Source organism: Chiloscyllium plagiosum, unplaced genomic scaffold (genome assembly GCF_037043375.1).
Source record: "Chiloscyllium plagiosum isolate Xiang-an unplaced genomic scaffold, Cpla_swu_hap1 HiC_scaffold_13, whole genome shotgun sequence".
NCBI lineage: Eukaryota > Metazoa > Chordata > Chondrichthyes > Orectolobiformes > Hemiscylliidae > Chiloscyllium > Chiloscyllium plagiosum.
This window is the reverse complement of record NW_028270151.1, coordinates 25704809-25720081: the sequence shown is the minus strand read 5'-3', so window position 1 is coordinate 25720081 and position 15273 is coordinate 25704809. Positions and strand designations below refer to the sequence as shown.

The 15273-nt window shown below is 43.0% G+C and overlaps 1 protein-coding gene across 8 annotated transcripts in view; it reads right to left on the bottom strand.

Annotated features, from left to right (window-relative positions):
* Positions 1 to 15273, bottom strand: part of slc7a14a (solute carrier family 7 member 14a) — a 76436-nt gene that overhangs the window by 8204 nt on the left and 52959 nt on the right. For all 8 annotated transcript variants that reach the window (XM_043702576.2, XM_043702573.2, XM_087993386.1 and 5 more), the window contains 3 exons: positions 8138 to 8284; positions 2703 to 2911; positions 880 to 1757 (listed from right to left, as the gene is read on the bottom strand). In XM_043702576.2, coding sequence (XP_043558511.1) covers positions 880 to 1757; positions 2703 to 2911; positions 8138 to 8284 — 1234 coding nt within the window. The remainder of the gene's footprint in view (positions 1 to 879; positions 1758 to 2702; positions 2912 to 8137; positions 8285 to 15273) is intronic.

The window sequence follows — 15273 nt, the reverse complement described above, 5'->3', positions numbered from 1 at the left end:
CTAAATCTGGTCTTAGATTCCTTTGTGACAATATGTAAGGGTCATAAGATCTGTTTTCAGTAGCTTCCAAGGATACTTGAAAAATGGGACAACCCCATATCACTGCAGATCTTTAAGCATGGAATTAGAGCCAATGAAGCTATGCTCATTTTACATCTGCAGAACAGTCATTGCCATTACTGGCATTGGTCACTGCCAGATTAGATACAGGTCTCATAAGCTTCCACTTAGTCCCTTCTCTAATAAAGTGCATGAGTCTTAATTTGAGATTACTATTCTCTCAGCACCATTGTAACATTTGTGTTTATTAGAACTGTTTTTATGGCCTCTGCAAGGTATGATTTGAACTTGTGTCACCTTTTGTGGATGCCCTTTTGTTGCACATTGGAGGACCATCAAACCTGTGGATTTTACACAACAGAATAAGGCCACTGCCTCCCAGCTACCCACCACCCCACACCACACAATTCCCCCAACTGCCCAAGCTCAAACAAGCTTCTGTATAAGAAAATGTCTCTCTCACTGTCCCTTTTCATTCTCCTTTTGGCCAATATCAAAGGACTGGGCTAAGACTGACCATAAATTTACTTAGGATGCAGCAGAGAGAAAACCATCAATCAGGTATCACCTAAGGGACATTGTGGAAGTCCAGTCATTAATCTTCCAACATTACAATTATAATTTCTAGAAAAAGCTTTGAGGCTTTCTATATAGTGTGCATTTGTTAAAATTTCAAACACTAGCACAGTGATATTTCTGCATGGATGACACTAATTGATTCATAGTCAGATCTGATGCTTTTTATTTAAAGATGAAATTAGAATACTTAGCCCAATTTCAGCATCAATAATATACTCTGAAATATTTAACCATGCTTACCTACAAAACACCAGACTGCAAAGCGGATCCAAGTTATACTGGAGAGCTTCAACATGAGGTACATATTTACCAACATGGCAAATGCAGGCACGAAGGGAACACAGGGAGCCATGTATGGCAACTTCTTGGGGTTTTCAGGTTGCTGTAGGATCACAAAGACCAGTGAGCAGATCAGCAACGCCATCAGGATTATCAGCAGGATGGCCCACCAGCTCCGATCATAGATGTACTCCTCCCCAAAAATGGCAAAAGAGCAGAAGACAAACATCAAGACAAAGAGTAGCATCACACAGGTGGTAACTGTGCGTCCTGTGACAGTGGTCGGACGATCCATCTTATTGGGCAGGCCAAGCCGAATCCTCATCGTGTAGTACCGCGGTCCAATCAGCTTCTTGAGCTTTATTAAGTATATGTTCTCAGATTCATCTGCTTCTATTCCTGTGCTCATATCCACGGTACCATAGTTAGGATGATTCACGCTATAACTGGACTTGTCCTGTTTCCCAATAAGCATTTCATTGTCGCCCAAAGATGGCAGGTTCTTTGCTCCACAAGTGTTCTTCCCAAGGCCAGTGTAGTCTTCCCCTTCACTCATAGGGGAAATGGCTTCCTTCTCACACTCAGCTAGCACTCCTTCCTTCTTCTTAGTGCCTTCCTCCGATAGGAACTTGACAAAGCCATCAATGTCACTCTCGGGCTGGTAGCGCAGAAGCAGAACACACACCGATACCAGGGTGTAGGCTAGAAGGGTTCCAATGGACATCATTTCAATAAGGTCCCGTAGGCTGACCAGCAGGGCAAGAAGACCCGCAAGGAATCCTGAAACAATGCAGGCCACAACTGGGGTCTCCGTGTAGTTACTGACATGGGCAAAAAACCTAGACAACCATAACCATAAATATTATAGCACAATCTTATAGAAACATAGATTACAGCTTTGAAGCAGGATGTTTATGTCAAACAGTCTTTTCTGGTGTTTATGATCCCTACAAATCTCCTCCCACCCTTCTTCATTTCCTTCTATTCCATCATCCCTCATTAATTTACGTAGCTTCCACTTAAAAGAATTTCTGCTTCTAATCTCAAATATTCCATTTGATTATATATCAACACCTTATATTATATCTGTAGCTACTTCACAAAGCATGATCAAATATAGTTGCCAAAGAGTCACAACGTTGGGCTAAAATTTACAACATCAAGATGTAGGCTAAGGATGTAAAAATGTATGATTTCTGAAGTTAAACTGTTTCCATTTTGCAAATGGTCACTTTGAATAACAGACCGATGTATTTAAAAGAAATTCTGAATTAGTAAGAATCTCTCAATGTCATGACAGTGAATCTGTAAATGCAATGTATATGTTGTATGGTACACCTCTGTTATTGTGTTGAACTCTAACTTACAGCCAGGCCACAACTTATCCAAGATTTCCTGATTGTGAAGAACAGAAAAGAAGCCATTTGACCCATTGGCTGTGCTGGTGAGTTTCCTATCTGGACTGCATAATCTATCACTGTGGTCCATCTGCTGGAATCTCATATGTAACCTTTTAAAAATATTTATGGACTCTGCATCTGTGAGCACTCAAGATGCCCTATAATAACATGGACATGCTCTTTCACTAGGCTGCTGGACAATGAGACCAATTGTGTACTTTTGTAGCAAAATGAGACAAAGCCAGAATGGCTGATGTAGTGGAGGGAAGGACAGTAGCTCATTTCATATCCCCAACTGCAAATAATCTCAAAACTGCTTCCCTTCACAGTTATACTCTCCTGCATCATAAGTGAGGGTCCAGAGTGTGAGGAGAGACCACCGACCTGAAGAGTAGACCATCATCAGCCATGGCATAAATCACTCTGGGCATCGGGAAGAGGGAGCCCAGGAGACTGACCGTCAGTCCTGCCACCGAACCAATCGCAACAATGTACTTGGCTGCGTGGAATCCGTGTAGTACAAACATCTCCATGAGTGGAGATTCCGTGTCAATGGCATAATAAGGCACCATCAGTGTCAGGATAATACTGACCTAGTAAAGGAAGGACAGACATTTAACACTGTCAGTAATATGGTACAATGAACACTTACCATCATCCACAGATTATCTATAGCAGGCAGAGGCCTAACCAGCAGAGTCTAGTGACTACCTTAAAGCAACTGATGCACTCCCATGACAGCTGACCATGAGAAGATGGATATCAGGACATCATTTTCTTTTTGAAAGGCCTATCATATATAGAATTATATCAAATCATTAGCCTGTTGTTCAGCCCAATTGATCTATGCCAGTTTTATGTTGATTCCATCAGCACCTATCTGTCATCTCTTGATAATCTTCAATCCCACCAACCCAACTTTCCCCAAATCCCTCAAACTCATTTCCTCCCTATATCCCTCAAAACCACCTTCCCACATCCCTTAAATCCACCTGTCCAACTTCTTCCAATATTCCTCAATTATTTCTTTCTCCAGAAATGCACCAATATATGTCCATCGCAATACCTTTGACTCAATACCTATGATACAAATTGATCACTCTTTGGGTGAACAAAATCAACCCCCTTTTATTATTGTAAAAAGTTTACTAATTTTAACTTGTCTTGATCTTAATGTTTGAACAAACACATTTTAATAATTCCTTTTAAATTACTCATTAAAGTATGTATTTTAATAAATGTTGTTACTGTATATTAGAGTTTATTCCAATCTGTTAATGGTTTGATGTTAAGTCTATATTCAGATATCTCTGTTACCATTGTATGTCTGTTATTCTATCCCATCTGCTTGCGTATTACTGGAGGGACTTCTGGCAACTGTTCAACTGGAGCATATTGCTGTAGAGTACAGTGTGAATGCTGAAATAAATGCAATGGAACATTTAACAGGAACAGTCAGGGAGGCTCTCAGCCAGATATCAGCTGTGTTATTCACTTTCTTGTCTCAGTTTTCTCCTTCACTCAACATGTATCAGATTGGATATTCAACTAGCAATGTAATCCAGAAGACAATGGCTGTTCTGTTCGAGAGATTCTGTGGCTACAATTGAAGGCTCAGTATGTATAACAATGAAAACCCCCCAACCTAGATGTTAGCAAGGTCAAGTTCATTCCTGGTCCATGTTCACAAGCCTTATAAAAGAAATGGGGCCAGTGGGGCTCAGTGAACTGAAATGAGGAAGGGAAAAACCAGTCAATGGTCCCATACCCAATCATATTGGATAACAAAAGTGGCAAAGTGAACATCATTCTAAATCTTGCATGTGATGCCTCCAATGCTCAATTAGACTTATATATAAAACTTTAATTGAGGGAACACAAGGCAAATTATATGAATTTTTATGTCTTTTTTACGAGAAATACACTTGTATTCAGAATTGCTGTGCAGGCAAAACTGGGAACTGCCATTCTTATGAGGAAATGCAGAAGCAGGATTGAGGTCTTAGAGGAATGGAAGGCAGATTGAAGCGAGATCTAGGGCCAGGCAAAGACATAAACAGATTCTGGATTAGTGGTGCTGGAAGAGCACGGCAATTCAGGCAGCATCCGAGGACAGACAAAATCCGAGGACAGGCAAAATCGACGTTTTGGGCAAAAGCCCTTCATCAGGAATAAAGGCAGAGAGCCTGAGCGTGGAGAGATAAGCTAGAGGAGGGTGGGGGTGGGTCAGTGCTCAGGGTGGGGAGAGAGTAGCATAGAGTACAATAGGTCAGTGGGTCACCTCCATCCAAGGCCCTAAAGGAGCCTTCCACATCCATCAAAGTTTTACCTGCACATCCACTAATATCATTTATTGTATCCGTTGCTCCCGATGCGGTCTCCTCTACATCGGGGAGACTGGGCGCCTCCTAGCAGAGCGCTTTAGGGAACATCTCCGAGACACCCGCACCAATCAATGAAACCGCCCCGTGGCCTAACATTTCAACTCCCCCTTCCACTCTGCCGAGGATATGGAGGTGTTGGGCCTCCTCCACCGCCGCTCCCTCACCACCAGACGCATGGAAGAAGAACGCCTCATCTTCCGCCTCGGAACACTTCAACCCCAGGGCATCAATGTGGACTTCAACAGCTTCCTCATTTCCCCTTCCCCCACCTCATCCTAGTTTCTAACCTCCAGCTCAACACTGTCCCCTTGTCTTGTCCGGACTTGTCCGACCTGCCCAGCTCCTTTTCCACCTATCCACTCCACCCTCTCCTCCCTGACCTATCACCTTCATCTCCTCCCCCACTGACCTATTGTACTCTATGCTACTCTCTCCCCACCCCCACCCTCCTCTAGCTTATCTCTCCACGCTTCAGACTCTCTGCCTTTATTCCTGATGAAGGGCTTTTGCCGAAACGTCGATTTTGCCTGTCCTCGGATTTTGCCTGTCCTCGGATGCTGCCTGAATTGCTGTGCTCTTCCAGCACCACTAATCCAGAATCTGGTTTCCAGCATGTGCAGTTATTGTTTTTACCAAAGAGATAAACAGAGCCACTGCCATCAAACACTTATTGAAAACAAGTCTTGAATGTTTGCTGAGAGGGGAAATGGGCCAGGCTCAGAGAGACTGGCACAAACACAGAATGCTGTAGAAACTGAGTGGATCTTGCAGCACCTGTGGAGATAGAAGCAAAGTTAAAGTCTTGCATTTGGAATGACTTCAGAATTGTCCTGATGAAGAGTCATACCAGACTCAAAATGCTAACACTGTTTCTCTGTCCACAGATACTGCCAGGCCTACTGAATTTCTCCAGCATTCTGTGTTTGTTTCAGGTTTCTAGAATCCACGGTATTTTGACATTAGCAGAGAGGTTGGTTCCTAATTTGGGTCAGGAATTGGACGTGGAGTATCGGGTCAGGTTAATAGGCTAGATGGAGTGCTGATGCATCTGCTTTTTTTCGGAGAACCATTCTGTAAATGGATATGGGAAAGAAACTGTGTGTACTGTGTACAAGCTTCCATTATTTGCCTCATTCCACATAGCTTCTTCAACTGTAAAGGAATCTCAATTCTAAATTATCTGTGCAGTAATAGTGTATGACAAATCCAACAAGTTAAGCATATTTACATACTTAGCAGTCTGGGTACCGGACCTCAGAAGGGACCGAGTCACCTTCAAAGGAATGCAGCATTACTTTACCAATCTGACACAGTCAATTATGATGAGAAATTACACAAACTAGGATTGTATTTTCTGGACTTCAGACAGTTAAAGAGTGATTTAATCAAACATTGCAAGATACTGGGAGGAACAATGAGGCTATATGGAAAGTAGATCTGTTGGTTTAGAAATGTGGGTTACAGGGGTCATAATCTAAAAGTCATGAATGAAATTTCAAAACTCCTCATCCAAAAATTTGGATGCTAGATTACTGTTCACTTTAAAACTGCAATTGTATTTTTTGCTATTCAAAGGTAAATGGGACAAATGTAAACTAGAAAGTAGTCACAGATTGCCGTGGTCTAATTGAAAAACTGACCAAGTTCAAGGAACCAAATAATCGTTTCCTTGTCCGATATTCTCCTATAAATGAATGGATATTTTATGAGAGAATCCAAACCAAAGAAAGCTTGTGGGAAATTGTCACATCTGAAATAGATTTTATTTTAAATTAAGTGAAATGTAGTTAAGATACCTATCAGCCATGATATAATAGAATGGTGAAACAGGGTCAGGGGATGGAATTGACTGCTTTTGTTACAATTGCAATGTCAAGGTAGTTTGGTTATGCTTCTGGGGGAACGATGAACTGTAGAATAATACAAAGTATTTACAATACAGAAATAGGCCATTCAACCCGTCAGGTTCATGTCAGTGTTTATGCTTTACATGAGATTCCTCCAACTCCTCAACATCTTATCCATTAACACATCTGTGCATTCCTTTTTCCCTTACGTCTATCTAACTTCCCCTTAAATGTAAATACATTAATCACTTCAACTGCTGCCTCTGGTAGTGAGTTCCATATTCTCACCATTCTCTGGATAAAATTGGATTATTAGTGGCATTATCATGTAATTCTGAAAGTGAAAACACCTTCCCTACTATTAGCGTTTCAAACTGTTTCATAATCTTGAAGATCCCTATTTTACCACCCCTCGACTTCTCCTTTAAAGAAAAAAATGCTGATAATTGTCTAAATAGTTCATGTCACCTGATTTCACATGATGAACCCAGCAAATGTTTGGATTTCAATTTAATTTTTTTTACTGTCTCCTCAAGCTTGCTGTTTCTATTGTCATAGTCCCCATTTTTCCTTTTAATCATATTTTATCTTTTAGGTTTGGGCCTAGCTGCTGAGCCGCTGAACAATAGAAGGAATTGCCTTTCCTCTCCAGGCATTTCCTGGTGTAAAACATTAAACTTCATTCTATATGTTTGAGAATGGACGAGGAGCATGGGTAGGTGATTGACCACAGACTAGGGCTTATGTGTCATCACATGGTGCCCCTTCTCAAACCACTAACCTGCCAATGGTCTGTCCACCAGGTATGCTGTCTTCCCATGACCAATTGGGAACAGAATCCATTATTTCCCAATCTGATTATTTTGGCAAAAACAATGCCTTTTTCTCCATATCTCCACTGCTAAAATCATTGTAAAATGTTCAAAGAAAAGTTACAATATTTACAATTATGTTTCAAATCCCTATGATACTTCTGTCTGTTGCTTGCAGCTGTGTTCTGGAGACTAACTTTCAATTCGAGCAAACCCCTCGACCATCTTGGGAGTGTTGAAAATAATCCCATGGAGATGCGCACAGTTGAGCTCAATCCTTCTGAATATGAAGGACATACTCAGTGGATCACAATCAGGAGGTGAAAAGCTGACCATTCCCAGATGCATTTAGGTCAAAGGTAAAACAATAGATGGAAACCTGAATGACCACCAATTAGTTTAATGCAAGCCAGATACTCAACCTTGGGCCTACCTGGACCAGATCTGATTACTAACCAAGAGGGCTTAGAGATATAATTTACAAATGAAGTTGTGCCTAGATTCATAAGCCTTCACAGGAATATGATTATGCTAATATATTTACATAGATAAAATAACAATAACTTGAACATATATAGTCCCAATAACTTAGCTGAAGGTCCCAAGGTGTTTCACAGGTGCATTATCAAATTTGATACAAAGTCTTATGCGATATTAGAAAAGAGACTGCTTACAGTGTCATAAAGGAGAAGAGTAAAGAGAGGTTTGGATACAGAAATCTTATGAAGTATTGGAAATTTAGATCACATTTAACCACAGAAATTATTTTCACTCACAGACACGTATGCTGTTAGGCAGATCACCAGAGATGCAGTGATAGCGTATGGGATGGAAGTGTTTGGACTCTTTGCTTCCTCTCCTGTTGTGGCAATGATGTCGAAGCCAATGAATGCATAGAAACACGTTGCTGCACCCTGGAGAACCTGTAATCAATGGATTATTAAACTTTTAAAAATCGTTAGGAGTAAAAACATTCTTTATAGAGATTTAGAGGGAAACCTTGACAGCAATCCACGTAACAGATGTATTGGTTGTGGCTTAGACGGAATGCTCTCAACCAGTGTAATCCTGACGATGTACTTAACTATTGAAAAGTATGGTCCATATGTAACCCCTAGGTAATGCAATTATCAGGACATTTGATAATTGGTATATTTGGGATCTTGCTATGCAAAGATTGACTGCCATTCTTCCTAAGTTGAAACTATGTCTATACTTTGAAGAAAAAAAATTATTGTCGGTTAAAGGCTTTGGGGTGTCATAAAATTATGAAAGGAGTTGTATAAATGCAAGACTTTCTTTCATAGAATAAAATCCATGAAATCTTACAATATAGATGGGGCCATTCAGATCGTCATGCTAATGCTGGCTTTTTGAAAGTAGTCAAAGTCAGACTGTATAGAAACAAGCCCTTCAGCCTACCATGTTTATGTTGACCAACAAACTCCAAACTACACCAATCCCATTTACCTGCATATGGTTCTACAGCCTGCTGCACCCTGGCATTTTAAGTTCTTGTGCTGATTCTTCTTAAATGTCGCAAGAGTATCTGCCTCCAAAACATTGTCAGGCAGTATATTCCATATTTCTATCAGCCTCTGGATGGAAAACCTTTTCCTTACATCTCTTCTAAACTCATTATTTCTCACCTGAAGCTTCTGCTGTTTGGTCTTACACACATCTGCCTTAGGGAAAAGATTCTCACGATCTACCGATCGATACCTCTCATAATTGTATATGTGTCAATCAAATATCCCCTCAGACTCCTCTGCTTCAGGGAAAACAAATCCAATCTATCCAGTCTCTTCTCATAACTGAGATTTTCCATCTTAGGCAACATCCTGGTGAACTTCCTCTGTGCCCTCTCCTGTGCAATTGTATCGTCCAATGGTGTGGCGAGCAGAACTGCACAGAGTATTTTATCTGTGGCCTAACCAGTCTCTATAACTATTCAAAATTCATCCTAGTTCCCAGTTTCTATCTGTCTGTCTTTCAGATGGACCAGTTCAGTTGTTAAAGTGCTTTAAAAACATCAAAAATTGAGATCCAGTTAACCTTTGATGGCGCTGAGATTCACAGGTCCCTGCTATTTTAGTCAGGAAAACTAATTAAACCTTCCCCAGTTGTGAGATAGTGATGGGCAATGTGTTGTGCATAGAGTGGTGGCAGAATCCGGCCCCCATCCAGATGGGGACATACCTGAGCACATTTGCTTGCTTTGTCAGAGGGTACTCGTAAAACTTAACAATACTTCTAAATATTTAATCATTTTTATTTTTATTTCTTACACAAATTCCAGTGATTTGTAACTACACTAACCCGTGACCTCACATCATTTCCATTCATTAGTATCTACACTCATCCTTGATCTCACATCATCTCCATGACCCTTAACCACACACCACTTCCATTGATTAGTATCTGCACTGACCTATTACTGTTTCCTCGTACTGTTTCCTAACTCCTTAGTCTCAATTGAATATTGGACATACAGAAGCAGGTGCAATCTCCAAGGAAAGTATAATGGAGACAAAGCTTTATGGCTGAAAACGTGTTGCTGGAAAAGCGCAGCAGGTCAGACAGCATCCAAGGAGCAGGAGAATCGATGTTTCGGGCATGAGCCCTTCTTCAAGAAAGGCTGAAGAAGGGCTCATGCCCGAAATGTCGATTCTCCTGCTCCTTAGATGCTGCCTGACCTGCTGTGCTTTTCTAGCAACACATTTTCAGCTCTGATCTCCAGCATCTGCAGTCCTCACTTTCTCCACGGAGCATTATGGCCAAAGATTGGGTGCTCAAATCCTATAAGATCATAAGACTTAAGAGCAAGATTAGATCTTTCAGCCCATTATGTCTGCTCTGCCATTTGATCATGGCTGATATGTTTCTCAACCCGACCCTCTTGTCTTCTCCCCGTAACATTTGATCTCCTTTACTAATCAAGAACCTATCTAACTCTGTCTTAAATACACTCAGTGACTTGGCCTCCACAACCTTCTGTGGCAATGAATTCCACAAATTCAACATCGTCTGGTTAAAGGAGTTGCTCCTCATCTCAGTTCTAAAAGGTTGTCTCTTCACATGGAGGCTGAACCCTCTGATCTGAATCTCTCCTACTAGCAGAAACCTCTTCTCCACATCCACTCTTCCGGGTCTGTCAGTATTGTGTAAATTTCAATCAGATCTTTCTTCATCCCTCTAAATTCTATTGAGTACAGATGCAGAGTCCTCAACAGTTCTTCCAGTCACAAACAAAAACAGAAGTTGCTGGAAAAGCTCATCAGGTCTGGCAGCATCTCTGAAGAGGAATCAGAGTTAATGCTTTGTGTCTGGTGACCCTTCCTCAGAACTGACGGTAGCTAGGAAAATGTTGGTTTATATGCAGAAGATTGGGTGTGGGGAGGGGACAAGAAGTGAATGATAGCTGGAAATAAAGCTGAAAGAGAGAGAAGAGCAGTTGGGTAGACAGAAGTGTGGATAACGGTCTGGCTAGGACTGTGAATAGCTGTTAATGGAGACTGTTAATGGCTAACAATTGGTAATATGTAATGTCAGACAATGTGATAGTAAGGCCTGGTGTGTAGGGTAGGGAACTAGATCATAGGAGAGTTCAGGCCCTAACTCGATATTGGGTCTGGAGGGCTGCACAGTTCCCAAGCAGAAAATAAGGTGTTGTTCTTCCAGCTTGTGTTGAGCTTCACTGAGACAGCAAGCCTGAGACAGAGATCTTGGCCAGGGAACAGGGTGGTGTGTTAAAATGGCAGACAACTAGAAGCTCAGGGGTTTTTTTTAGCAGGCAGAACATTTCATTTTCCCTAATACAGAGGAGACCACATTGGGAACAGTGAATGCAACACATAAGATTGTGTGAAATGCAGGCAAAGTGCTGCTCCAACTGGAAGATATGTTTGGGTCCTTCCCTGAGGTGCAGGTGTTATACCTTCAGTAGCTGCAGAGGAAGGTGTTCTGAGGATGTGGGCGGTGTTGGGAGTGAAGGAAGGGTGGACCAGGGTCTCCTGGAGGGAACAGTCCCTGCAGAAGGTGAAAAAGTGAGGGGAGGGGAACATGTGTCTGGTGGTGGTATCTCGCTGTAGGTGATGGAAATGGCAGCTGATGATTATCTGGATGTGGATACTGGTGGGGTGGTAGGTAAGGACAAGGGGAAATCTATCACTGTTGCGGGAGGGAAGAGAGGGAGTGAGGGCAGAAGTGTAGGAGATGGGTCAGTTGAAGTTCCTGCCGATAACGGTGCTGGGGAATCTTCAGTTGAGGAAGAAGGTGGACAGTTCAGAGGACCCCGTGTCAAAGTTGGCCTGATTGTAATATACGCAATGGAGACAGAGGAAGTGAAAGAATGGAATGGAATCTTTAGAGGACGCAGGGTGTGAGGATGTGTTGTCCAGTTAGCTGTGGGAGTCAGTGGGTGTAAAGTGGATATTAGTGACCATTCTATCCCTAGAAATGGAAACAGAAATGTTGAGGAAGGGAATGGAGGAGTCAGAGGTAGATCAAGTGAAAGTGAGGGTGAGGTGGAAATTGGATGGGAAAGAGTGAGGCGGAAATTGGAAGGGAAATCGACAAACTTTTCCAATTCCGAAGGAGGGAAGCAGCACTGATGATATCGTTGATATGTCAGAGAAAGAGTTGTGGGTAGGGGCCGAAGTAGGACTAGAACAATAAATATTCCAGCCCCAAAAGGAGACAGGCATAACTGTGACCCACACACATACCCATGACCTGAAGAAAATGAGAGGTGTTAAAAGAGAAGTTGTTGAGAGTGAGGACGAGCTTGGACAACTGGATGAGGGTGTTGGTGGATGGGTACGGTTTAGGCCTTTGCCCCAGGAAGAAGCGGAGAGCCCTGAGACCATCCTGGTGGGGGATGGTTGTGTAAAGGAATTGCACATCCATGGTAAAGAGGTGGCAGCTGGAACCTGCAAACTGGAAATTCCAAAACTGGTGAAAAGCGTCAGAGGAATCACAGGTGTACGTGGGCAGAGTCTGAACCAGAACAGAAAAGACTGAGTCAAGATAGGAAGAGATAATTTCTGTGGGGCAGGAGCAGGCTGAAACAATGGATCTGCCCGGCAGTCCTGTTTGTGGATTTTCGGAAGAAGGTAGAAGCTGTCCAGGGCTGAGGGACTGTCAGCTTAGAAGCAATGGGGGCCAGAGGGAGTTCACTAGATGAAATAAGGTCAGTGACCATAGTTGATACAATGGCTGTTGTGCCATGGTGGGGTCATGGCCCAGGGGAAGAAGCCAACTTCAAAAAGGGAGCCTCAGAAATGAGGTTTCCCCCATATCTTTGTTGAAAGGGCCCTCAACCAGGTCTGATCCATTACCTGCACTTCTGCCCTCACTCCCTCACTTCCCTCCTGCAACAGCAATAGGATTCCCCTTGTCCTTACCTCACATCCAGATGATCATCAGCTGCCATTTCTGCCACCTCCAATGAGATGCCACTACCAGACTCATATTCTCCCCCCCTCCCCTGTCCACCTTCTGCAGAGACCCTTCCCTCCAGACATGCTGGTCCACTCTTCCTTCACTCCCAGCATCCCCCACAGCCTCACAGCATCTTCCCCTGCAACCACTGAAGGCATAACACCTGCCTATTTACCTCCTTCCTCCTCAGTTTCCAAGGGTCCAAACATACCTTCCAGTTGGAGCAGCACTTTATCTGCACTTCTCTCAATCAAGTCCACTACAATTGCTGCTCTCAATGTGGTCTGTTCTACATTGGGGAAACAAAGCTTGGACTGGTGGACAGCTTTGCAGAACATCTACATTCTGCCTGCAAAAAAGACCCTGAACTTTCAGTTGCCTGCCAGTTTAACATACCACCCTGTTCCCTGGCCAACATCTCTGCTTCAGGCTTGCAACAGTGCTCCAGTGAAGCTCAGCACAAGCTGGAAGAACAACACTAATTTTCTGCTTGAGGTCCCTGCAGCACTCCAGACTCAATATGGAGTTCAATAATTTTAGGGCCTGAACTCTCCCATGTCCTACCTCCCTACGACACACAGTAGGCCTTGTTATTACATAGACTATCATTACACAGTACCTATTGTTGGCCACTAACAGTCTCCATTAACAGTCATTCACCCTCCTAACCAAATTGTTATCCATTCCTTTATCCATCCAACTGTTCTCATCTCTCTTTTAGCTCTATCTCCAACCATTGTTCGCTCCCTGCACCCTCCCCCCACCCTATCTTCTCCATATAAACCAACATTTTCCTAATTACCATCAGTGCTGAGGAAGGGTCACTGGATCTGAGACATTAACTCTGATTTCTCTTCACAGATGCTGCCAGAGTTGCCAAGCTTTTCCAGTGACTTCTGTTTTTGTTTCTGATTCACAGCATCCACAGTGCTTTCAGTTTTTATCATCCAATGACAAGTCTTTCATCTCCAGGATTGTCTTGTAAACCTAATCTGGACCTCCTCCAATGTTAGAACATCTTTCCTTAGGTACTGGACTCCATGTTACTTATAGCATTCCAAATGAGGTCTGACCAGAGCCTTATACAGCCTCAGTAGTACATCTCTGCTCTTATGTCCTAGCCCTCTTCAAATGGATATTAACATTGTATTTGTCTTTCTAATTGCCAACTGAACCTGCATGTTAACCTTAAGAGAATCCTAAGCTCGGTCACTTTAGTCCATTTGTGCTTCAGATTTCTGAGGCCTTTTCCCATTTAGAAAATAGTTTATGTCTCTATTCTTCCTACCAAATAGTATAACCTCATACTTTGCCACTTCTTTGCCCACTTTGCTAGCCTGTCCAAGTCCTTCTGCAGCCTCCCGCCTCATCAACACTACCTGTTGCTCTACTATTTTTGAATCATCTGCACACTTAGCAGCAATGCCTTCAGTTCTTTCATCCAGATTCAATTCCCGCCTCGGGTGACTGTCTGTGTGGAGTTTGCATGTTCTCCCTGTGTCTGTGTGGATTTCCTCCGGGTGCTCCGGTTTCCCCCCATAATCCAAAGATGTGCAGGTTAGATGAATTGGCTATGCTAAATTGCCCATAGTCAGGGGTATATATAGGGTAGGGGAATGGATTTAGGTGGGTTAATCATTGGACGATTGGTGTGAATCTATTGGGCTGCAGGGCCTGTTTCAAAAAGGGGTGGCACGGTGGCTCAATGTTTAGCATTGCTGCCTCACAGTGCCAGGGAGCTGAGTTCAATTCCCGCCTCGGCCAACTGTCTGTGTGGAGTTTCACATTCTCCCCGTGTCTACGTGGGTTTCCTCCCACAGTCCAAAGATGTGCAGGTTAGGTGAATTGGCCATGCTAAATTGCTCCTAGTGTTAGGTGTAGGGGAATGGGTCTGGGTGGGTTGCTCTTCGGAGGGTCGGTGTGGACTTGTTGGGCCGAACAGCCCGTTTCCACACTGTAGGGAATCTAATCTAACACTTTCAGTATTGCATAATTTACATTGAAATTGCCTTTTAGGGGCAGCACAGTGGCTCAGTGGTTAGCACTGCTGCCTCACAGCACCAGGGTCGCAGGTTCGATTCCAGCCTCGGGCGACTGTGTGGAATTTGCATATTGTCCCCATGTCAGTGTGGGTTTCCTCCGGGTGCTCTGGTTTCCTCCCACAGTCCAAAGATGTGCAGGTTAGGTGAATTAGCCATGCTAAATTGCCCATAGTGTTAGGTGCATTAGTCAGAGGGGAAGTGGGTCTGTGTGGGTTACTCTTCGGAGGGTCGGTGTGGTCTGGTTGGGCTGAAGGGCCTGTGTCCACACTGTAGGAATCTAATCTAATCTTAATGTATAACACGAGTAGCGGTGGTTCCAAACTGATGGACTATCACCAAAGATAACAACTGAAGTTGACCAAAATTGATGATGTGGAAAAGGCATGGCATCTTCAAAAATACTGTACAACACAAATCCTTTCCTCTTG